Source organism: Malus sylvestris, chromosome 7 (genome assembly GCF_916048215.2).
Source record: "Malus sylvestris chromosome 7, drMalSylv7.2, whole genome shotgun sequence".
Lineage (NCBI taxonomy): Eukaryota > Viridiplantae > Streptophyta > Magnoliopsida > Rosales > Rosaceae > Malus > Malus sylvestris.
The window spans coordinates 8255621-8282026 of NC_062266.1; the positions used below are offsets into that span (position 1 = coordinate 8255621).

General features: G+C 36.2%; 3 protein-coding genes across 3 annotated transcripts; all 3 read right to left on the reverse strand.

The window, feature by feature from the left end:
* Window positions 1–285: 285 nt before the first annotated feature.
* LOC126630485 (uncharacterized) lies at window positions 286–2539 on the reverse strand. The gene is made up of 5 exons (XM_050300606.1): window positions 2390–2539; window positions 1291–1653; window positions 1089–1163; window positions 937–1008; window positions 286–815 (listed from the first exon to the last, which is right to left on the reverse strand). Exons 1-5 carry the CDS (start codon window positions 2414–2416, stop codon window positions 567–569), a joined length of 786 nt encoding a protein of 261 aa, XP_050156563.1. The 5' UTR covers window positions 2417–2539; the 3' UTR covers window positions 286–566.
* Window positions 2540–5275: 2736 nt separating this feature from the next.
* LOC126630486 (uncharacterized) lies at window positions 5276–9500 on the reverse strand. Its single transcript, XM_050300607.1, has 5 exons — window positions 9013–9500; window positions 8782–8898; window positions 8481–8515; window positions 6324–6424; window positions 5276–5637 (listed from the first exon to the last, which is right to left on the reverse strand). Exons 1-5 carry the CDS (start codon window positions 9408–9410, stop codon window positions 5551–5553), a joined length of 738 nt encoding a protein of 245 aa, XP_050156564.1. The 5' UTR covers window positions 9411–9500; the 3' UTR covers window positions 5276–5550.
* Window positions 9501–15756: 6256 nt separating this feature from the next.
* On the reverse strand, window positions 15757–22143 carry LOC126630483 (protein NRT1/ PTR FAMILY 7.3-like). Its single transcript, XM_050300604.1, has 5 exons — window positions 21921–22143; window positions 21089–21215; window positions 18502–18719; window positions 17360–17925; window positions 15757–16993 (listed from the first exon to the last, which is right to left on the reverse strand). The coding sequence occupies exons 1-5, from the start codon at window positions 21948–21950 to the stop codon at window positions 16120–16122; spliced, it is 1815 nt and encodes a 604-aa protein (XP_050156561.1). The 5' UTR covers window positions 21951–22143; the 3' UTR covers window positions 15757–16119.
* Between the last annotated feature and the right edge of the window lie 4263 nt (window positions 22144–26406).

A 26406-nucleotide genomic window follows, 5' to 3' on the forward strand; every position in this document is an offset into this window, starting at 1 on the left:
CAACGTAAATATAGGTGATCTCAGGAACATCTAAACGTTACATAAAACCACGGTCTGCTTCAAACCAACATGATGAACGCCGAGTAACTGGCAAACTTCAGTAGGACTCTCAGCGTGTAGAAGAAAACACAGGATACTCGACAGATTATAGTAAGAATGCCAGCATACAATGAAGGTCTAAATTAAATCAACAAAGTCCAGCTTGCAGAAAAGGTTGAAGAAAAAGGAGATACATTATTAGGAAGGAGAGGAAAATTGCCTCATGTGTTGCCGACTTCTACCAAATCACAGATAAATTGCTTCTTTTGTTGCATACTTAGCATCGAGAATCATACAATAGCGATCGCTGGAGAAACTACGAAACAATATGTGATTACATGAGGAATATCTAAACATTTTACATAGTCAGGCTACGAATCAACAGAACACACATTGACATTGAAGTCTGTTATGCAGAAGCTAAACATACACATAAGTCTAACATAATAAAGCGAAGTTCCAATTTCCAACATGTTTCCCCTTTATACAAAAGACTGGCAAAACTAGTTCAGATTAACTGGTGAACTTCAACAGTACCTTCGATTTGCTTTCTTCTCTTGTTTCTTTCTCTTTGCTGCAGCTTTGGGTGACTGAGCATTCGGCCTTTTCCGGTTAAGGAAATGCGAAAGAAACTCCTCCTGTGGCACAAGATCTCCATGTGCCGTCTGAGATGACAGATTAACTGCAGTTTCTGTAACTTTTGACAAATTTGAAACTACAATCACATCCTTCAGTTTCTCCGCCATTTCAGAAAATGCATGAGTCCTGCTCTCGTACTACAACCAACCAAAGCATGCAATATGTCAGATCACTCCACTTCTCAAGCGAAAAATGCAAAGAACATACCAAAAGTATTCTCATTGATATAAGTCAACGTAGCAAAAATAATTGACGTACTGCCTCAAGTTTGGCAAGAGCAATTTCCAACTTCATTGACAGCTTATGGTTTTCGTTTGCTAAAGCCTCAATCTGCAAATAAAAGGAAAGGATATAATCGTTGCAGATTCCACAAACAAAAGGAAGATAGTAAATATATTTATGAGAATAACCTTTTGGGAATCTGCATATGAGCTTTTGTACATCGACTCTGGGCTTTCACAGAAGGATGAGTGTTTACCCCGTGCCTAATTTTGCAACACCGATAAGAGAACTAAAAGGGCTACAATGAAGTAATACAGCTAAATAGATATAACTAAACACAAAAATGCTAATTATCTCCATGGAGGGGTGAACTGTGAATAGATTGATTACCTTTGAGTTCCTCGCTTCCAAAAGTTGCATAATATAGTCAACTTTTTCTTCCAAGCTTTTGTCGCCTGAGGTTGACCCGTGCATTTTATGGGCAGGTTGTTCTTCTGCACTTCCACTTTCGCCAGCGGTTGTATCTTCAAGCACAAGTTCTGTATTCTCGTTTCCAGCAGGCAGAATACCATTTTGGAAACGCAAGGATCGCCTAACAACAGTACAATTGTACTTTGTTTTCTTCCTTGAACAAGTTTTGGTTGTTTTCTCCATCAGATGCTCTGGATTTTCATGGTTCTGGTTCATTATCTCCAACTGCAAACCTTCAGGGTGCCCCTCCGCATTCTCAGATGAAGGATCTGTGCCTTCACGCTTTGATTTGAACACCGTGATCAGTAATTAGCTAAACAAACTACAATTATCACACTATATTCGGGATGTTCAACGTAACAAAAGCCATTCCATTCATAGGAGAATACCAAGCATTGCTGATCAAAGCACAGAAACTGAAGGGATATTATTTAGTCAAACTGCGACTACACATGCACTAAATCTTAGAGGGTGCTAGGATCTGTCATGCACAGGATCGTCCATGCTTTGTGGGACTTGCAAGCATGAATGGACACGACCGATCCAAGCATTTCCCCCACAAAACCATATCATTATATTCAGAAAGCTCTTCAAAAGTATATGCCTTTTTTTCGATACAAAAACTGTTGATCTTGTAATAACACAAAAGAAGAAAACTAATTGATCATCAAATAAATAAATAATTAAAGGCCTTCAGAGAAACAGAATTTTCATCCTTCTTTTAGTTTTAATTTTATTTGAAAAATAAGAATGGTGCATGCAAGCTTTCTACAAGTCAATTAAAACAAGAATTGTAGGAAAATCATTAACATTTTTCAGAGTTTATGAATTTAATTTCTTCCCATTGTAAATACTAAATAGCATTAGCCAAAGAGCATCAAGGGACATGATTAATTATGATTAATCAATGATCTGACAAATTAAAAAAATAATAAAAAAACAATAAAAATGTAGCATGTAAAAAGAAAAAAATACAAATGGATGGAAAAAATTATGTTTTGATGAAGAGAGAGCTTACCATGCGAGACACTTCTTCTTTGTTCATTGAAGCAAATACAGATCAAGTGATGAGCAGCAAGTCCGTTTGTTTAAGAAGATGAGCAGCAGAGCACCGGTGGGAGTGTAGTAAACATCACCTTTTACGTGGCGGCATATGATTTGTTCTCAATATTCTAAACTTTCCCGTCAAATTATGTCTTCATTTCTGCTTTTTGTCTTTGGGAAGGTAAAAAAAGTACATGTGGTTTCTAATTTTTGTTCCTTTTTATCTCCAATGTAAATTATTAAATTATCTCAAATCTCTAATGGAGTAGGCAAATACAATAGGTAAAAGAGTAATTATTTTTAAAAGGGTTGATGCGGCAAATTGCTTACTTAATTAAGAAATATTAGGAAAAAAATGTCTCTTACAATATATTTGTATTATGTCTCTAATAGAAATGAACTCATGTGTATTGGTGAATCCTACCTTTATAAGAAATATGATACAAATATGTAGTAAGGATAGCATTGATCATGTTAATGAGACTTTTTAAAGTGTGACTCTCTATAGACTATCTGTCATTTCACAGTTTAATATCAATTCTCGTGTCAGCATTATAAAACATTGTGTAAAAAACATGAGAAGACAAAGAATCTCCTTAACATTTCTCCTACTGAATTACCGAATGAAAAAAAATATGCCACTCTAATCTAATAAGCAAACCAAGTAGGCAAAAATTTATTTTATTATTTTCATTCATGTTCGATATTTTTTTTTATCTTTTTTGTCATTGTTATCTTTCCCCACATTTTTCACCTATATGATAACTCACATAATTCTTTTCTCCAAATTTTGGCAACTACCGTGCCACTTTGTTGATGCCTCAATATATTATATTTTCATTCAGTTTAAATTGATAACTGTTTGATTTTTTTTTTTTTTTTTTTTTTTTGTATAGGTCTTGGCTAGCAAAATCAGAAAACATAGAAGAAACACATGATCATATTCAAAGCAGTTTTCTTCCAAAAGTTAGAAGGATGCTAACAAAAATAAATATTATTAAAAATCATGATATGATGCTAGGGTTGCTAGCAAGGCCTTTAACCCTAGCTTATGCGTGAGGTTCCCAATGATCCAGTTTAAATAGAACAAGACTCCCCAGAACAAACTAGATGCAACGAACGATGCCCAGAAGAGCCAGAACAAATTCTTACCTTGAGGAGAAACAAGAGAGATTTTTCAATATATTGGGAACACGATCGAATACATCAAATTTCATAATACAATTAATTGAAAAAAGTTCCGACGGATTGTATAATGACATATGCCGTATGTACTCGTGTTCTAGGCACACTGAAAGATATCTCGAGAAACAGGGATGCGGAAGGAAGAGAAGATGGATCGATAGAAATAGATAAGCGGCGTCCAATTTATCAACACACCTTGAAGTAGGCAATGTTGTATATTTAAGGAAAGCATGCAAAGTTTGGCTACTCATCTGCTTACTACAACGGAGCTTGATTTTGCTTACATGGCTCATCAAATGCAGAACTCATTTGCCTACTTCATTAGAGATGCTCCTATCTAGTGGTTTGATCCAATACAAATACATTTATCTTATTAGTTTGTATGCTCTCATCGTGTGTAAAATTCGAGTCATGTGAAGTGTCGTATTTGAAATCAGTTTATTTACTCTTAACACTCCTTGAAGGACAAGGATTGTCTGCCCTCCTTGTTCCCGTACCCTCTCATGCCCTCCTGTTTTGTGTGGTCACGGTTAAGCCACGTCAACATTTTATATTGTTATTTTTATAGAGATAATAAGACAAAAATGAATAGTAATATAAAATGTTGACGTGGCTTAACCGTGACCACACAAACAGGAGGGCATAGGAGGGCACGAGAACAAGGAGGGCAGACAATCCTTGTCCCTCCTTGAAACTCAATTTCATTCTTAATTTGCCTCTTGAAACTCAAAATTAAGGGTGGGCACTTAGAACCGAAAATCGAAACCGAAACACGAATCAAATCGAACCGCACCGAACGGTTTGGTTTTGCGATTTTGGAATGGTTTTGGTTTTGAAACCGAACCACAACATAAAAAACGGTTTGGTTTCGGTTTTGACTTTTGAAAACCGCATCGAAACCGAACCGCACCGTAAATATTAATAAACATTTAATTAAATGTCCATATTAAATTTCATGTTTTAATTGGTTGTTTGTTAGAATCCATGCACTTTGTATGGACTCAACCACATTAAAATATCATCATTCATCACTTTCTTTCGTTTATTAACTTGAAGGACCTTTGTTAATTTATATCATCACACACACATATGTACAATGGTGGACTAATCTTGTTATCAAGAGTCGAACAATAATATAATGAAGTCCACTCATTTGAAGCATGATATCACATATTATAATATGAAAGTTTCGCTCACATTTAATGAATTCAAAGTTATTCAATTTATATTATGTTATACCTTGTACGGAACATCCTTTTGTTGCACAAACATGTTTTAACATTACAACTGCATACAACATGCTTATTGTTTATATAACAAATGTCTTTTTCCTATTGCTCCTGGGAAATGCTTATTAATATGTTAAATTGCAAATTGTACATTTTTTTCTTAAAAATCAAACCGAAACTGTTTGAAACCACACCGAACCAAACCAAACGATTTGGTTTCATTTCGGTTTTGGCTTCAAAACCGCACCAAACCAAACCGCAAAAAAATTCAGTTTCGGTTTCACTTAAAACCGTACCAAACCAAACCGTGTCCACCCCTACTCAAAATGTCTCACTTAACCTCATGAATGTCAACATTGTGTCTAACGTGTAATATATATATATATATATATATATATATATATATATATAGAATACAGTGTTGTTATTGGCACTTGTGGTCCTCATTTTTATGAAAGGAATTGTTATTGACACTTCAAAAATCTCATTTTACACTCCAAACCTTTTATAATTAGAAAGAAAACTACACTTGTAGAGGGTAGAATGAAATTTTTGGAGTGCTAATAACAGTTCTCGTATGGTAAAAGTGCAGCAGCCGCAATCCTGCAGTTATTGTAGTTGAGATTATACTAATAAGCTGATGACCAGGTAGCTAGTTATTGTAGTCGAGATTGTTAGGAAAAATATGCAGAAAGCAAGCATCCTGCAGTCGGTCTACAGATCATGAGGAAATCCCGTATGGTAAAAGTGCGGCAGCCACAATCCTCCCTTCCTCATTGAGTATGTTGTAGGTCGATACAGCATTTTTCTGAAACACAACAAGACCATATTATTAGCTCTGTAGCAGAACCAACCATTATTATCAAGTTTTGCGGGTTTTCCAGTACTAGAAACAAAATGCATTCGTATACAGGCACCAATCCGAAGAGGAAGTGCCAAAATTAGAAGAAATGTGGCAAAAATACCATTTTTGTTCATTCTCGTTCAGGAAATGTTGCAAGTTTGGTTGATTTAATTGCTCTACTATACAACAAGGTTAAGGATCCACTGCTACTCTTGCTAATAACAGTTCCAGTATGGCTGTTGGACATGGCAGAATCAATCACACAACTTCTCTTCAGTTCTCAACGTTCATTTTGTTCGTTAGTAACTCTTCTTAATTTCAAAATCGAATCCTTGGTATTTTAGGAAGGGAAATGATAAACACATGCCTTTTTTATCCTCTCACATATACCCCTGTTTAATTTTGTCCGTTGTTCTTGATTTATTCAATCCGATGATCAGAAATAAATAGGGGTGTGTGAGAAGCTAAAAAATGTGTGTGAAAATCACCTCCTTTTAGGAATTCTGTTTTGATATCGGCTTTGCTTACAAAACTATGATAGGCAGATATTTGTCAGATAAATCCAAACACTATGTCACCATTGCAAACATAACATGCACGAAAGAAATCAAGTCAAAAGGAAAAGAAGTAGAAGCTACAATGAACTATACCGTGTCAATGGCTTCTAGTTTCATTCCAGTAGACCGGATGAAGCGTTGTAGTTCAGGACTTACAGGTTCAATGTACCTTCCACAGCCAATTATCAAAATCTCTGAAATTTCAAAAGAAGAGGTCAATATAAAAATCAACGGCTGTTAGAACCAGAACTGTTACAACAGAACTTAACTGTACAAGTCACTAGGAATTACAATAGAAGCATAAACTTCAGAATAAAGAGAAAAACCAGTGATATTGTTTCCAGTGATTTTGGTCGGATAAACCTAAGCAGACTTTACATCATTTACTTTGGGGCCACAAATTTTCAGGAAACCCAGATCAGTCACTAAAAGGTCGTACCCAGTGCACAAGGCTCCCGCTTTACGCAGGGTCTGGGAGAGGTGAATGTCGGCTAGCCTTACCCCCATTTATGGAGAGGCTGCTCCCAAGTCTCGAACCCGAGACCTACCGCTCATGGGCGAAGGCACTTGCCATCGCACCAAGTGCGACCTCTAAACCCAGATCAGTCACTGATTTCTGATTTTGTGAAGTGAGAGGGAAGGAGGAAGGGAGGAAGAAGCTAGCATCTCTACTTTCACCAGATTATTACCATTATCGCCAGATATGGTAGGACCCGAAAACTAGACCCTTTGTTTTCAAGTTTCTAAATATTCTATTCCATTTGTTCAAATATTCTATTCCATTAACATTGTTTTCACATCATCTTCTCAATTTGTTTCTGAAGATAATTTGTTTCCGAAGATGGCAGGATCCCATTATCTTCATCTTCCCATTTACAACACCAAATATACTCAAAATGGAGATGGAAACAGTGAGGCAGCCAACCTTCCTCTCTCCAAATAAAATTTGAATCTCCTTTTTAGGCACGATTGAATCTCCTCTCACCAAAATAATCCCATTGCAGGATTAGAATTCCAATCTCTAAACAACAAAGCTTTTCTATTCACAAACTCTTCATTGTTTGCTAATCTGAATTACAAAGGCATGTCCATAAAGCCTTAAACCTAATGAACACAGGAAAGTAAACTTATTATAGGAAAGAAATCCTAATCCAAAATAGAATAGGAAACTAGTTCTAATCCTAATCAAACTGGAAAGAATCTTAATCCTTATAAAAGTAGGAAATCCAAAGACTAAAGCCCTAAATATTAAATACGAACCTTAGAGATAAAAGACTAAAACGCCCTTTGATTTAGGGGAGCCTTCACTTTGATTCCACATTAAATGTGTTTGGGAGTGCATTTGATAGCGCCAAAAGCACTTCCACACAACGAAAAGGCATTTGTAGTGTTGTTGTTAGGTTACTAATACTTCAGATTTGTCATCACAGAATAATGTACAACATCATGTTGTTTAATTCCAAATACAGATTAAGGTAAGAGAAATAAGTAAACTTCCAACTGAAAATAAAAAGCATTGCCACTGAATTCACATTATTGTCTAAAGAGAAACCACAAATTAACAAAATATGAAGGAAGAGAAAAACAGTTAGATTTCTGCAACTGAAGCACAAGAATTGATACACTAATAGAAAGAAGAAAAGCATGTAGTCCAACTAAATGGGAACTTTCAGAGAGTGGGTCGTACACCAGCCCGTCACACACAAGATGGCATTTATTTCTTCGATTGTTTGATAAAACCAAAATTTATGAGGACTCTGCCATAAACATTTCATAAGCTTTCTTGAAGCTTGCATATCTTGTGCAATACAATAATATGAAGAAGGGTGTTGAAAATGAGACTATCTGTGTGTTTGTTTTGTTTTGGCAGATGACAGGGGTTCTGTTTAGAAGCATGCATAAAAGCGATCCAAACCGACGAACAATGGAAAAAGAACGAACAGCTATATCCAAATTCACATTTGCTCAAATGAATGAGAAGGCTAGTTTCTGCGTACGCCATCATATGCGCATGTCCATGTGTGTTTGTGAGTCATGCACGTCAGTAATTACTTAATCAGAATGTACTTGATGACTCTGTACTGAATAAATACTTTTTGATACGCAGATTATTATTAGCTGGGTTCAGTTGAAGTTCGGTTAAGGAAATTGGCCTTCTAAAGTTTTGTCTACAAGCGCCTATCTCTGGAGGACAAGCTATAACAAGGTGCATGTGAAACATAACAGGATTAAAATGCGATTTGAATTTACCTGGTACAGGTCGCACGGTTCGAAAGATGGATAGGCTGCACAACATCATAAAACCCATTAAGAGCCAGTTACTTGAGCCTCACAGTCACCAGACCACCATTCTAATGTCTTAAAAAAACTAAAACTTGCATGCATTCATACATGTTTGTAATGAAAGCTAGACAAAGACTTCAACCGAAAGAAGCAAAAATATCAAAATCCTAATAACAACATTAAACAAACAAAGTATTAATCTTTATCTTCCCTTGGTTTTAGGAATAATTAACAGGATGATTAAGTAAGTAAACATACACACACACACCTATCAGTAGTGATTTGAGAGAACTTGTTGGGAGCCCAAGACATCAACATGTTTCCAACACACAGTAGGCTTCCTTCATAGTCCACCCCATTCACTGTGAACCCTGTGTCCGTGTAACTTTACAGACAGTGGCAAAATTGTAATTTCCTTGTGAAAAATTCAGAGAGAGAGAGAGAGAGAGAGAGAGAGAGAGAGAGAGAGTGGAGAGTGGAGAGATAATTGCAACAATACCGTTGAAACCGAAGCTGGTCGCTGGGGACGTTGTCGATGAGATTGATCTGATCGTAGAGAGAGAAGGCGCGTCTCAGCGACGGCAGCGATTGCGGGTTTGCGGGTTTCGGGTGGGCTTCCTTCTGGAGGCTCCGAATGAGGTCCGGCAGTGCCCCCATGGCTCTCACTCTCATCCCCATCTCTCCCTCTCTGATATCTGAAATTCGTCGGAGAAATCTATGTTTAGCTGAAAATTTCAAGTGGGGATCGAAGAAAATGGAAAATCGAACGTGGGTTCGATTCCAAATCTGAAAACGTTGAAGAAAGTTGAGAATTGATGATTGGAATTGGTGGGGTGACAGGAAGCAAGGCATGGCAGAGGTTTTTCCTGCCATTGCCAAAGAGCGAAACGGTGGCATGTACAACAGCAGCGCGGGCTTGGCGCGGACTAGACAAGGGTTTGGGTCATGAGTCGGGTCATTTGGCCCAGGCCTATCAGGTTGGTTATTTGGCCCACTTGAACGGGCATGAGCCACTGGCGTTGGCTTTCTCGTTCTCTAGGGTGTTAGAATCATCTTCAACCGAATGAAATATATTTAATCCCGTTCATATTATAACTCTGCAAGAATTTTTTTTTTAATCAACAGTGACTGGCCTTATTTATATACAATTTCCAACCGAATGGGCTAATTTTTAGCTCCCTTAATAATTTATTATTTTAAGTTCGTTCTTTAATTTTATTGGTTGATTGAATTAAGCTACTATATTAAAATAAAGTTTCCGAACATATTTTAAGTGCACTTGTCGCTAAATATTGTTTTAAGTTTGATATTATTAAATATTTTAATTTTACTTGCATGTTAACAACTTAAATATTAAAATGAGGTAAGATAATATGGAATGGTGAAAATGATGTAGAAATGGCTTAAGAATTTATAGGAAAAAAAATTAGAATTTTTTTTTTTATAATTTCATCTTAAAAAATAAAAATAAAAAAAACTACATGACGTCAGCTAGCAGCACAGCTAGGCCTAATTGAACAGGCTAGCCATACTTGCCCAACCCACTGCCCATATGGCTGAATTTTGGCCCAGTGGGTCCCAAAGTTTTTTGGCTCAAACATTCTTTGGAGATGAGTTTTGTGTCAAAACAGACTATCCTTGGCCTATGACCCTTTAACCGCCCGGTTGGAAATAGCCTAAATGATGATTTTCTAATTATGGGGAGGTTGGTCAACTACCAAGCTTCAATTTGCCACATACTCTAAAGATTACTTTTGAAAAAACAAAAGAAAGATAACTGCTAGAAGGGGCTTCGGGTTTGTTTGGTATTGTTGTACCTTTTTTTTAAATTGCTTCTATTGTGCTATGAAAGTAAACAACTGTATAATAAAATTGTTAAGTGTTTGATACACTTTTTTTTTTGGTAAAAGTGCTTTTAGCAAAAAAAAACAGTGTTTGAGTGTTTAGTGAACTTTTATATAAATTGTTCTGAATATGTCAAATGCCTAAAAAGGATATGACATTTAATGTGATATAATAAGGTCTCGTCAGACAAATCGGACTGTATTGACAATTTCAGTTGAATAGAATAAATAGACGTCGGATAATACTAACTAAACTAGTCGAGCGTTTGGTGTTGTATCGAATTAATTTGTGGATCGGATAATATGTTGGACTATAATAATTAAAAAAAATCACAAAATAATTGTTGTAAAAATGAAAAAAAAAGGAGAAAAAAAAAAGAAAAGCATCGAGAAAAAAAGAATTAAACACCATTACAGACAAAATTAAAAATAAAATTAAAAAATTAAAGAATTAAAAAAAGGGAAAAAAACCCAATTTTCTTCCCAGTCGTGTCTTCCTTTCTTCACCATCTTCCCCATGCATCAAATCCCACCATCGGCGACCGATGGCAAAGGAGTGGCGGCCGGGGTCAAGAATTTGGAGCCTAGATCCAAATTCATGTCCCCCTCCTCGTCGGAGCTCGGATCCGAATTGCTATCCCCTTCCTCGTCGGAGGCTAGCTCATTTCCTCATCGTCCATCTCGTTGTCGGAGTCCAGATTGGAAGCATTTGAATCCTTGTCTTCCTCCTTCAACCCATGGAAGTTTTGTTGTCAGAGATCGAAAGAAAACGGAGGAGGTGGGAGGTGTGTGTGTGTGTGTGTGTGTGTGTGAGTGTAAAGGAGGAGAGAGGAACAGAGAGAGAAAAATAAGAAGATGGCGAAGACGAACCTGGGATCCAGACAATATATAGCAGACAATGTGAGATAGTGGAAGAAGAGTGCTGCGAGAGAGGATGGAGTGAGCCGGTGTGAGCCTAGCTGCCTTTTCTTCCTTCTTGGGCTCCGCCGTCGCCGGAGCCTTTGCTAGTGGTTGGGAAGAAGGGAGAGATAGAGTAGCAATACCTTGGTGGAGTTCGCGTTGCGCAGGAGCAGAAAGGGTCGGAGAAGAGCCAACGAGAGCGTGAACCCGACTAATTATAACAACCTATTGGAGAGGATAACTAAGCGGGTGTGAAGTGTCTTAAAATGGTGGGACATGATTATTTTATGGGATGTGATATCCACACACCCTTTTTACTTCTCCCACACCTTTTTGGTTTTCGGCCGTCGGATCGGATGAATTGAAGAAGATCAACAGACAGAAATTAACAAGGAATGTGTGAGAAGTAAAAAGGAGTATGTGGATAGCACACCCTGTATTTTATCCGGTGGCTATTTCACACAAGCCAAACAACTGGGACAATACTATTAATACTATCTAATCCCTTATACGAGTTGTCAAACAAGGCCTAAGAAGCTCACCAAATACGTGTTCTGTATTATTAGTATTATCCAGTGGTCTTACATGACATGTCAAATGAGACCTTATTGTCAAAGAGAATAATGTAGGAGCAATAATTGAAATTTTTTAAAATATGTGAGGTTATACTTGTGATTTAAATTTTTTTATTAAATGGCATCAGTTGCTATGCTTTGAAAAAAATAAAAAAAAATTCTTTTTTAAGAAACATAGATCATGTTTTTGCTTTTTATGTTTTTCAATCATCATTGACAATAGTTTTTTTTTAATTTTACCAAACATGTTTGATATTTCAGATTTTTTTTTAAAAGCACCATAATCTCAAATCAACCCTTCATTTTGCAACCCATACATGTAATCTCTAAGTACTTTCTTAAAGTTAGAAGAAAGATTTTGCAGAAAGAGAAGTGCTTTACAAGAGTCGTATTTCATACACATACACTGAATCTAGTATGTCTTTGGATATGAATGTTGTTAATTTATGAAATAATTCTTTGTTCTTATCATAATCTCACAAGGTTATTTTTCTACGATTGGGATTCTCTCCCTTCTTTTTTCTTCCCCACTCCACCCTCCCATTCTTTTTTGTTTTCTTCTTACTTTTTCTTCTACTTCTGTAAGAGCAAGTTCACCCCTAAGGACTTTGTGCCAGCACCCAGCCCATTTATCCACTTCAGTGAACAGTAACAGACTCCAATGAACAATAATAGGCCAATGCATCTCCACCCCTAAAAAAATGCGCTGGCACCCAGTGAAAAAAGGGAAATTTTATTTGGAACCAATAAACTTATTTCTACACCCATTAAATTTTTGTTAAATTTTATATTCCAATTATGCCCTAAAGAAAATATGGGTGTAGAAAGATATTATCAACTGGCGAAAAATCCAACCACAATTGGCTACTGGAAATTGGAAAATGGATTGCCGGAGGATGGAGAAGAACATCAAAAATATAGTGGAGGGCGGTTATGGTCTTTGACGACATCAAGAGAATGTGTCGCCAGAGAAGCTAATAAAATCTCATCAAACCCTAATTTATCTCGTTCATTAACTCCATGGCCAAGGTTGAAGGATCCAAGGATTGTGCGTGCGTCCCGAGCTTTTGGAGGAAAAGACAGGCATAGCAAGGTTTGCACCATAAGAGGGCTTCGAGATTGGCGGATGAGGTTATCGGTACCCACTGCAATCCAATTGTATGATCATCAAGAAAGACTTGGTCTTAACCAGCCTAGCAAGGTTGTCGATTGGTTACTTGATGACGACCATAATCAAGTCCGGTTGTTGCCAGGGTAGGTGGTTGGGTGGGTTTATATGTTTGTGTAATTTTTTCAAGTTTGTAAATTTTGTATTTGAGGGTAAAATGGTAAGTTTGTGGGACAAAATTTCTAAGTTGGGTGTGGAAAGAGGATTAATGGGTTTAAATAAAATTTCCCGTGAAAAAATGCGCTGGCATCTCCACCCCTACAAAATGCGCTGGCACCCAGCCCATTTAAATTTTTTTAAATTTTTTTCTAAAAGAATAAAAAAAAATAGTTTTAATTTCAGATAGGATTTTTAACCAATCTCGTCACGCCACGTGTCATTATCTGAACGTACTATCTTGCTCATAGTGTCACGATCTGCTTGAGCCATCATTTCTTCTCTAAGCATTTCATTTTCTCGATGAAGTGCTTCTCTAACCAGCTCGTTCTCTCGATTAACTACTTCTCTTTGTCTCTCAGCCGCCGCATCACAGGCCTTAGTAGCTACTATTATTGTTGCCATAACAACAACTTTTTCCTCATCTCTAGCCTTTTCCCGTGCCATGTTCAGTTCACCTTGGTGAGTAAGTTCCTCCATATATTTAGTGTAGTCATTTTTGGAAGAACTACCTTTTTTCTTTGATGCCTTTTTACCTTAAGGCCTGAGGGACTGACGAGTCGGTTGGGTCTCGGGCACTTGTTCAGGCGTCCCTTCCGTGTCTTCAAATGTGTCGGCTTCTTGTTCGGCCATGTATGGTTCTGGAGAACTATGTAGACCCATACCGTGCATGACAACTTCTGGACCGATTACCACAATTTTGTATTTAGGGCAATCTTTGACAATTTGTCAACATTCCCATCTGGTGAATGATTTGTTCTGATTCTTTGAATTGTAGAATGCTTGAGCTTGTAGTGTCTATAAAAATGTGGGATAAGATAGTGTTAAAAAAATGCGGGTGTAACACAAATAAATAAATTCAAAATATTGATACGGGTGGAATGCATATAAATTACATAAAAATGACATAAGAAATTAAATAAAAATTACATAAGAAATTAAATAAATTAAAATATTGATATGGGTGGAATGCATATAAATTACATAAAAATGACATAAGAAATGACATACGAAATTAAATAAATTAAAATATTGATGTGGGTGGAATGCGTATAAATAAATAAAAATATCGTCACCTGATCTGCTAAACTTGTCCCACTACAGAGGTTACCAGAAGCATGAGAGATGGCGTTTTTCCAACAAGTAAAGGATGCGTTGAGTTTTTTCCAACGACCTTGAAGACCTTGACTAGTTCTGGCATCTTTTCCATGTACATCGCAAAACGCTTTCGTAATTTTACTCCACATTTCTCGCTTATCCATCTCATTACCCGTAATCGGGTCATGAGTAGTGTGAACCCAACATTCACACAACGTAACATCTTCAATGAGCTTCCACGAAGACATTTTTTTTCTTTTAAAGTGTAGAAAATATTGAAATGTAGATAGTATAGAAAGTGTAGAAAATATTGAAATGTGGTGTAAAGGTGGAAGATGAGGGTTAGGTATCTATAGAAAAAAAAAATAACATTTTTAAAAATTTTAAGTATTTTTTTTTAATTTTCTGTATTTTTTAATAATTTTTAATAAATTTTAATATAGTTAATTAATCTGGACCGTTGGATTTGAAAAATATTCAAATCCAAGAGCCAGGGAGTTGCCACGTGGCCAACGGTCATATTTCTGACCGTTGGGCCTTTTTTTTTATTTTTTGTGAAAAAAACATGGACCGTTGATCTGTGATTGAACGGTCCATTTTAAAAGTCAAATTTAAATTTTTTTTACCGTTGGAAATCCAACGTCTCAAAGTGAGTCACATCGCCTACTCGGGTTGTGGTCTGAGTGCGCCTGCGCATGGGCCCCGCATCTGAAATGTTGTTGGGCACTCGCGCCACAAGCCCCGTGACATGCACGCACCTGGCCATTTGCCCGGCTTCTTGGTCAGTCGGTTTTATGCTGGCCTAGAGACCAGCATGGGCTGGGTCCCAGGCTATTGCGCGGGCTAAAGGTAATGGATAGGGTGCTGGGTTGCTTTTTGGACTGAGTGCTGGGTAATGTCCACTTCGGTGGACTTGCTCTAAAGTGAAATCATAAGAGGGTTGAAACAGGAGGAGAGAAGGAAGAGGAGGGAAAAAAGAGGTAGAGAACCTTTGTCCTTTTTTTCTAATACTAAATCGTTGGTACACCTAATTATCATATTTATTGTGATGGAAATAAAAACTTGATAAAATAGAAAAGGAGGGGACAGTGACAGTGATCGGAAATTGTCCTTTGTATTAAAGAATCCAAATTGGTAGGTTAGACTTTGCATCTAAAATCCCTTCCCCAAAGAAATTGAGCTTCAAAAGACACCGCTCATATTCATATTGATATTCAATTCATGCACGGCTTATATTATCAATTTTAAGAAAATAAATTAAAGTTATCTTTTGCATCTGCCATTTAAACCGAGTTAGCTAGAAAAAGCTTGATATAAAATCTTAAATAAAGTAGACTTAGGCTTAGCTAAGCTGATCAAAGCACTGTGTGTTCAGCGTTCTCTTTTAGCACACAAGTTCAAACCATTCTTGTCGTAATTTAGATAAATTTAGTGTGAAATATCGTTTGTATAAAAACAAAATAAAATTTAAATAAGGAAGACAAAGAATAGCTTAGGTACAATTATAATAAGGAAATGCATTTTATTCCACATTGTAGTGTAGGCTGCATCAAAGATTGCATTGAGTTTTACATCCGGCCTTGCCACATTTTTTCTACAACACCTTGTGCTCAACTTGAAAAAATGGAAAAGGCATTTCTCTAGTATCATTGCAAGCATTGGCTCTATGTACCCCCATGACGGTCCTCTCCTTTCTAACAAACTCTTGTAAAGTTCTGGCTATATATAACTTCCTTCTCTCAATGTTGAGACTCAACACGTAATGGTAACACCAGTATGTGCTACAAATAAGAAATTATATATAACCGACACACACAATAACTTTCGCATTTTTTCTTACCCTCCTTTTTTTACCCTAGAATTGATTAAACTCTAAGTTCAGCTTGCCCAATATTGCCACTGTCATTTCCACCTTTTCCTTCAAACTTGATATACTTGTACCATTTTGCACATAATACGTAGACCAAAAGATCAGCTGTTGTCAAAGCTGCCAAGAGAAAGTAGAACCTTTCCAAATGGCCTTTGTTTAGGTTTCCAGGGATCCATCCAGGCATGTCATCCCTCGTAGAAATCTTCATCACAACTGTAACAAGTAAGCTACTCACATAGTTTCCAAGTGATATTGAAGTCATGCAAAGTGCACTCCCAAAGCTCTTTAATCCATCGGGTGCTTGTCCGTTGAAGAACTCCAGCTGACCAACATACATGAACACTTCTGATGCTCCTACAAGCACATACTGAGGAACTTGCCAAAATATGCTCAATGAACTTGGAGTTTCGCAATCGGTGTTGCAGTCTTTTACCGCATACTTTAACCTGAACAACTCTACGACTCCTGCTGAAATCATCGCCAGGATTGCAATAACAAGACCAATTCCCATCCTTTGGAGCTCAGTGAGTCCCTTTTTCATCAGCCTAGAAACAAGCGGGTCAAGAACTCGCCTGTAAATGAAAATAAAAGCCGCTACGCTGAGAATGTCAAAGCTTGACATGCTGGCTGGGGGAATGTGAAAGCTTGAAATGGTGGTCTTCATTGCAGCACCTTGTTCTACAAAGAGTGATGCCATTTGAGTAAAAACTACAGAGTAGAGAATTGTGCATAGCCAGATTGGGAGTAGTCTAAGTATGCATTTCACTTCTTCTACTTGTGTCACTGTGCAAAGGCGCCATGGATTTTGAGCCCCCTTACCCATTTGGTTCATCTCCTTTGGTGTGATGATTGCAGCTTTATCCAAGAATCTGTCGAAGGATTAACATGGATCAGTTTAGGATTTATCATTGGTCAACTACTAATCTATTTGGAGTACTTTCGGTAGTGCACTAAGCATGTTTAGCAGTATTTGGTTGAAATAAGAAACCATAGTTTTTTTTTTTCTCCGCCTAGAAAAGCAGTTTTAGTACTTTCTAGTGAAACACCTGATACCTGTTTCTCCGAAGCTCCGAAGGAGCGACAGTTGCTCGTGATATAGAAATCAGCAAGCATTCCGTTGGAGCTTTTAAAATCTCTAATACTGAAAGAATCTCGTTAAGACAATGCTGCCATAAGAGATTCTTGTGACTATTGATATTATCTATTAAGATCTCAAAAACATATATATAACTTACTTGAATCCGTGGGTGTGAACTATTTTCCTACTCTCGTTTTGAGAGTATTTATTCTGATCCTCTCCCTCGTACAAATCTTCCCCACTTGGTGTCATCTCATCATTCCATTTTCTTGTTGCAGCTACGACCACCCGACAAAACCTAGAGAGAGGGTTTCCCTGAGGCTTGAAATGCCTGTACATTGGAGTGCCACATAGAAACAAGACCAAAGCCATTGCAGCAGAACCAGTGGATACCCAAAACCCTAGAGTCCATATTCCCTTATCCTCAAAATATCCCAAGATTGTGTTTGAAAAGAGAGAGCCAAGATTCAACGCCAAGTAGAAGAAGCTAAAGAAGGATATCTTTGAGTGCCCTTCGTTCGGGTCCTCCTCGTCAAACTGGTCTGCCCCAAATGTAGCTATGGTAGGTTGGTAACCACCATTTCCAAGTGCAATAAGGTATATAGAGATGTAGAACAATCCGATTTCAAAGGTCGAGTGGTCTCCACAGGGAGACTTTTCATCACCACAGCCTTTAGGCTTGAGTAAGAATACGTAGGTCGATAGCGATAACAATGACAAACCCTGCTCAAAAAAACAAATTTAGGTGAGTACATATTTACTTGCAAGAAATTAAAATAGTGCTGATCGTCACAATATAGTACACCTAAATACGAGAGGGCTTTTCTTTTTCCTTAAAACGGTCTAAAAATTTGGTGAAAAAAATTAATCTTAACTATGAGGAAGGACATTCGAACTTGGGTATGGAGGGAGGGGAGAGCACGATGCTCTAACAAATTGCCTAAGCTTAGGTTTGCTGAAAGGATTGAGCTCAAACATAATTTCGTGTATATCTAAGTTGTGTCATTTATTTTCATGAAAACTACCACCTATATTTTTCAAGGATAAACAAATTACTAGCTAGTTTAGATAAATAAATAAAAAATAAAAAATAAAAACGAATGAGCAGCTTTAATTTTCAAAAATCAACTTGGAGTTTTGGGGTGAGTATAAGTCACACCAATTTGATTCTTATTAGTACAATATTTCTTTCAATAAACCATGGTTACCAATTATTGACGGAAAAAAAATGAGCTTAATTAAACCAGCAAAGTGATTAATATAATTATTGAATGTTAAAATAATTAGTCAATAACTTACAAGGACAAAGATAACTTGAAAGACAGCACAAGTCTTGTACCTCCCCCAGTAAGAGTCACTGAGGAGAGCACCCAGAAGAGAGAATATGTAAACTGTTCCAGTCCATTTGCTGACGTTATTTGCAGCCTCTGCGTTGTCTTGACCCAACACCCTTGTCAAAAACAATACCAGGTTCACTCCTACTCCAAAGAATGCCAATGTTGCCAACCCTTGATTTACTGATCAGATCGATAGAGAACAGTTTACCAATTAAAAAAACAGATTAAATATTGTTATACGCACGGATGCGATCATTAATAATTGCTCAGGGATGAACATGAATTTTTTTTTTTAGATGTGATTACGAGATAGAAACTTATGATCAAAGGGGTAGAGGAAAACTTATGAAAACTTGGAAAGAGACTCTAAAAAATCTTAAGAGTATTTGAATCTAACAGAAGACATGACACAAAACAGAACCGAACGCAGTGATATTCCAAAATTCATATACTTGATCACACTTAGTGAGATAAAGTTTTGTTGATGATGTGTTTTCAGAAAAAGACATCATAGTCCGTAGGTAGAAGTAGATAATTAGAGCTACTGGAGATTAAGTCTTTCCTTCTTTGACCATTTGGGCAAACCATATACTGTTCGTAAGATTTTCGGTAAAGACATTTATGATCTTATATATCACATCATGAGCCCCAAAAAAAAAACTCAGAAGTGTCACATGATTTTGCTGATCCAACTAATATGAGAATAAAACTAAGTAAAAATTACATTAAGTTTTATTTTCTACAATTACATATATACATATATACACACACACACACACACATATATAGTTAAAATATACAACAAATACTGACAAAATATGACATATGAAATCTATTTTTCTTTTTTATTAAATCCAAATGTGGCTGATTTTGGAAAAGTTGTTGGAGCAGTGAGAAACTATAAGGAAACAGCAGACAAATTGTTTCCACAATCAACAAATTGTTATTTATTTTCATATTATTAAAAAATACTAAACTGTTCAAACATGAGTCAATTCAAATAGATAATCAAACTAATCTTGTTGCTAAACAGTATAATCATAGACAAGGTATAAAATATCGATGATATCGGAAATATCGGTAGTAAAAAAACACGGAAATTTTGATGGAAATATCGGAATATTATCGATATCGATAAAAATTGATTAAAAACCATGGAAATTGTAAGAAAAACATGGAAATTTTTATTGAAACTTTGCAGGATGTTTATTTAGTCAATTATCTATTAGTTTATCACAAAAAATTGGAAGGAAATGCATTGCATGATAGATATAACTGATTTAAGTTGATTATATAGCGAGCTGGCAAACATTGTGAGTGTATAAAATATGTAGTAATTAATGAAAGAAGTTTAAACACACCATAATCATTTATATATAATGAATTAGTACAATATTTTACACTTTATACATTGCATGGTAAGATACATGAGTGACTTAGCAAGGTCTAAAATATCGATGATATCGGAAATATCGGTAGTAAAAAAACACGGAAATTTCGATGGAAATATCGGGATATTATGGATATTTTAGACCATAGATAATTAATTACCTAGGGTAAATTACATTTTCATACCTCAGGTTTGGGGTCTATTTCAATTCCATACAACAACTTTAAAACATTTCACTTTCATACCTCAAGTACTATTTTATTTCAATATAATACATCCGTTAGATTTTCCATTCATTGATCTGTTAAATGTTGACATGGTTGCCACATATATGCCACGTGGCTGCCAAATGTCTGCCACGTGGCAAATAAAATAATTTTTTAATTTTTTTTAAGAAACCTAAATTTTCTCCAAAAAAAAAACAAATTTGAAACCGACATCTGCAAGAAGAAGAAGAGGAGGGAGGAAGAAAGAAAAAGAAAAAGAGGAAGAAGAGGAAGAGGAGGGAGAAAAAAAAAATAGAAACCCAGATCTGCAACAAGAAGAAGACGCTGGGCGCCGGGGAGGGGTCGCTGGGCGCGCAGGGGGGTGGGAGGGTCACTGCGCGTGGTGGGGGGGGGGAGGGTCACTGCGCGCGGTGGGGGGGGGGAACGGGAGGAGGGTCATCGGGCAGGAGGGGGTATGGGAGGAGGGTCGCCGGGGGGGGGGGGGGACGGGAGGAGGGTCGTCGGGCCGGAGGGGGTAGGGGAGGAGGGTCGCCGGGGGGGTTCTTCTTCTTCTTCTTCTGGTCGCTGGGGGAGGGACAAAATTTTTTGTTTTTCTTTTCCTCCTTCTTCTTCTCCTTCTTTTCCTCCTTCTGATCGCTGGTTGCAGATGTGGGTTTCAATTTTTGAATTTTTTTTTTGTTGAGAAAAATCAGGTTTTAAAAAAAAATTAAAAATTATTATTTTTGCCATGTAGCAGACATTTGGTAGCCACGTGGCACAAATGTGGTAGCCACGTCAGCATTTAATAGATTAATGGATGAAAAATCTAACGGATGTATTATATTGAAATAAAATAGTACTTGAGGTATGAAAGTGAAATGTTTTAAAGTTGTTGTATAGGGTTGTAATAAACCTCAAAACCTGAGTGGCTACTGTGTAATTTACCCAATTACCTAATATGAGAATTCCAGCAACCCATCTTCCAGTTCTTCCTCGGACAGCAGGGCGGCCATACCAATCAATGGTTCCGTCGAGTGTACAAACTTCTTTTATCTTCTGGTTCTTTTCTTCTACATATCCCTGAAATGTTTGAATTGATAACAAATTTAGCTAGTAATACATATATCCTCCTAGCTAGATGCAATATTTGAGACAGTGCACAATAATAGATAAAATAACACCTTTAATTTTCTTTTGGTGTACATAAATTAAGATCATTGCTCTTTATGTACACGTCACTAACCTACATATGCACTATACATAAATATAAAGGTAAAATACATCGATATAACTATTTGGACACACGAAACTAACAAACTGACAAACTTACTAACACTGTCTAATGAAAGTAGGCCCTATTATTATATGTGAGCCTCAACTCTATAGGGTGTGTCAGGAAGTATATCTAAACAACATCACCAAAAATAATTTGATGAATATACCTCTTCTTCTTTTTTTTTCTTTCCTGTTTAAGGGGCTAATTGAAGATGCAGATAATATACGAATGAATATGTGGATAAAAGGAATATCAAATGCCCCTGTAAAAACCCAATTTGAATGCATGGGAGAAACATCTGCCCTAGCTAACAGTTGTGCGAGACATATTCCCCACACCCATAAATATGTTTGGGTGGGTGATCACACATCTGGAGGCATTCAAAACTTAAAAGTGAGTCATCAAATACATGGATGTTATGTACAACGGAAACTGATACATCACTAATATATGGTACATGTAGCATTGCTTGCACGTCGAAAGAGAGAAATACAAAATTCATCACGAACCTGGTCTTTGCAAATATTTAAGCAAGCCATTGCTACGTATTAAGCTGAGCTCTCACAAGAACTAGGTAAGCTAGAGCACCACCCGCAAAAGAGTATGAGACGTTTGGAACAAGGGGGAGAAGAAAAAGATGAGTAGGGGAAACCAAGAAAGTGAAGAACCAACCTTAGTGGAACAAAAAGATGAAGCACAAGTGTTTGTTTGGAGGTAGAAGGGAAGTAGGAGTGAGGGGTTGTATATATAGAGGAAAATTTAGTGAACGGCTAGGATTACATGTTGAAAGGTACGTGAGAAATTGAGAATAAAAGGCACAGCTGGTTCACAGGAAAATTAGTCGATGGAGCAAGTGACAAGGAAATGCGAAGGAAACATGGAAACGGGTTGGACTAATTAGGTAGGGAAGGGGCCTCTCATATGTGGGAAAAAGAATTGTTGGATACAGCAGTCATCAAAGATAGGTGACTGAGTTGATGTCTTTTTCACGTGAATACAACCAACATTGTGGTCAGTGACTTGGTTTATTGAAAAGAGAGTAAAAGTTTAGAGTAAGAGTAATGTTAGATTAAATTTTATAAATATGTGTCACTAATAATAGATAAAAGCGCTAATAAATACTTAAGTAGTAATTCAATTATCAACAATCACGCCATATAATTTACAAGATTTCATTTAAAAAGTTGATTTACCTAGCATTATCCTTAGGACAATATCCAACCCTTTATAGTACCATTTGATCTGAACACTAAATGTATGTTGCAGCCTATATCGGAGGTGCATGAAAAAAGAAGATTAGTTTGCCATCAATGTGTGCTGGGATACATCTTATATTTAAAAAAAGTAGTTGTGACTATGGGCTGTCTTTGATACCGACATGTTTGAAACATACATGTAGTTGTTAATTTTCCGCACGACTGTTTTTAATCTAATATTTTATATTTTCGGTGGGATGTAAATTTGTTTTTTGTTTTGCTTTAATGCTTATGCATGGTTTCTTTCTGCGAATTGAAGTCCACTTATTTTTGGCTGCTTTTGTGTGACTTAATTTGACTGTGAAGCTTCAGCAGTCTCATATATGACCCCAGTTACAGGACTTTGGATGAAGAAAATAACCAGATAAATCAGAAAAGCTGAAAACAATGTACGAAAATTCAATTTAAATTTGAAGCGGACAGAATATTTTTAAACTTTGTTGTTGGGAAAAACCTTTCCAAGTTGCAACCTGTTGCATACGTATTAGAAGCAGCCGGGCCAGTGAAGCTCAAAAGTTGTGGGTGCATGCATGCATCAACTAAAATCATTATCGCATTATGCATGTAAAATACTGTGAAGAGGAGACGAGACGGCCACCTGCCGCTACTTTATAGGATTGAGCGATCTTAGTTCAAGTCACATCGACTTTCTGGTTTTAGAGTCACCAATCGTGTAACCAGAATACGCAGAGTAGAAGATAACGTTTATGGGGCACAACTGAGCATTGACGAATGCAGATCTTTATGGAATTCTAAAAGGAGTGCGTGCAACACCTTCTTTTCTTTTCTTTTTTTTTTTTTTTTTTTTTTTTTAACTTTTAAGTGAGGCATTCTGCACATGCCTAATTTATATTCATTGTGTACTTAGCGTATATTTAACATTTGTTTTATTTAAATTATATGTTTAGAGTCAATATTGTAATAGTGAACAAATAGATAAATTAAACATGTATAGAGCTTGCAAGTCATATTTATTAGACGTAAGGGAGGAGGAAATTCTTCTTCGTGAACTACCAAAATCAACTCCACATCTAAACATTGCGTTATATCTTCCTCCTACTGGTTTTGAATGAGGAGTGAGTGACAGAGTTGGAGGTAGTGGAGAGTTGATTATTATTCGTCATAGTTCGAATCGATGTTGTATTGAGTGAGAAAGACGGCTACAATTTAAACGGGACCTTGATTCCTGCTCAGACCATCATTTTTCCATGGCCAAAATTTTGAGGGAGGCACACGTGCCCCCTCTGGCCCTTAATAATGAGATTCGCCCCTGAAAGTGCTTACTATTTATTGTATGAGCTCTCAATAAGTTTTATTCTCTTCTTCTTTACCATGTACATTAGATTTACCTAAAGATCAAGGCCGGTCCTAAGGGTAGCCGAAGTAGGCGCCCGTCTAGGGCTTCCACTTCGGAGGATCCCCCAAATTATTATATTTTAAATATTATATATATATATTAAAATATTATATATATATATATATTAAAATATTATATATATATATATATTATATTTTACAATTCAAATTCAATAAAACAATCAAAAAAATAAAATCATAGGCAATTGAAAAAGAATTGGTTAAAAAATTAGATTATGGAAACTTCATTAGTACATTTGGTCTAAAAACGCGAGACGTCTAATATTTAAGTAATTTTTGCATATCTTTCTTCATTTAATATTAATTTTTAATGATATTTAATGTAGAAATAGATTTTTTTCATGTATTTAACGATTTTTTTATACATAACAATGCACAAAGGATCAGGTGGTTAGAGAACTCCACTTTGAAGGCTCACCTAGAGCCTCCAAATTCTTAAGGAAGGCCATGCTGAAGATTAAGTTAATATTTCATGACTTTAGAGTTATTAATAAATAGATTTTCTTTCTTAAAAAATTAATAGACTTGTACCAGCAAGCTTCGAGAATGATCAATGAAACATTTTATGGAGAAAAAAAAAACCAGAAATAAAGAAGTTTTATAGGAAAAACTGTACAGCTAGATCATCATTTTCGATCGTTTGTTTATAAGGAAAACTAATGAAAAGGGCTTGAAAACTTTGAGTTTTAATGATAAGGACAAAATAAAGGATAAAGTCAATAGTACCAGGTTTGACTTTTTAGTGTAAAAATATGGTTTTTCGTTAAAGTGAACAGTACCGTGGGTTTTTCGTTAAAACTCCCTTGTTTATATTATGACCATCTTTATCAACTTTTAGTTTTCTCTCTTGTTGATTTCAACATCTCCTGTCGACTCTCAACTGAAGTCGTCTTCAGCCTACACAAGCTGAAAACAGAGCTCCTTATATATTAGTAAATGATCAATTACAAGCTGAAAACAGAGCTCCATATATTAATTATTGCACTTTGAAACACTAATAAGAAAACTATTAATAGATAATGTTAAGGAGATCAAATTTTTAAACCAAATTTGTAAATTAAATGATGTATCATCAATAGGAAACAAGCACGTTAATCGACATTTAATTAATAATTTAATTATCAACAACCATATCATTCGACTTACACAAGTTGGTTTAAAAAATTGAATTCTCTAGCAATACCCTTTTCCATGATTCATAACTGATACGTAAGCAGTTTCTATCTCAAAGCATTTCTATGTTAATTAACATCACATTTGGAGCAACGCATGCAGATTGACTAATTCATGCATGTCAAGCATTTCTATGATACAAAAGAATATGTGTTGCGAATATAGTTAAGCAATTTCAAAGTATTTACTGTTTTAAAGTTTGCAACAAATACAATTCCTTTGAATGAGTTTTGGGTAGAGCTAAGCTAGCTACCACGCACAATATCATGCTTAAATTCTCAGTTGTTTCAAATAAAAAAAATATTTGAGGTTTCGTAAGAACTTACATCAGCAGCAGCAACATCTGCAGAAATAAAAGACGAGATCCAGTTTGGCTCATCCTCATCCAAGTTAAAAAAACGAAAAAGGTACATGAGCAAAGACAATTGAGTTTATTTAATAACTGTGATTTGCATGTATTTGGCCTTTTATAAAATAAAAAACTCTTATCTTTAGAGAGAGAGGATCGATAGTAACTCACATGATTCTTGCTGCGTAAATGTATTTTGCTACTAATGTCTTTTTTCGTACTAGTAAATAATATTTCTCTCTTGCCAGTTCATAAAATTGACAAACCTTGAACCAACCACAGACTATACGTAGCAAGTAGCAACGATCAGATTTAAAATATTCCCTATGTTACAGATGATAAAAGCTCAAGTGGATCCATGAAAATGGTGTTTGGCTTACGTCCAAGGAGACAGCAACTTATGGTCAATGTCACGCTTAACGCAAAAGTTAATTTAATTTTTTCTTTAATCGTGTTTAAGCAGTCATTTTCACACTTTTCGCATAGCCAGCTATGCTAATTTAACTTGTATCTAGCTGCATACGATTGAAATGGACGATCAGAAGCCATTGAGAGGCACCGTCAGTCCAGATTCCCTTTCATATAATAAGTGCATGTGGATGTGAAAACCAACTGCTCCTATTCAATTCACGCACGGCACTTTCCCATTCACCATCTTGCTTATCACTTTTTTAACGTGATAAAGGGATTGATCAACTACTACTTATGAATATAAGCAGAAACGAATTTAAATTTTTCTTTAATCTGGAGATATTTTCTCTTTGGATCCATGTTGGGACCATGTGTTGCGTCAGCATGTTGAATTGATTTGCAGTTTTGCAGGTTTTCAAACCTGCTTGA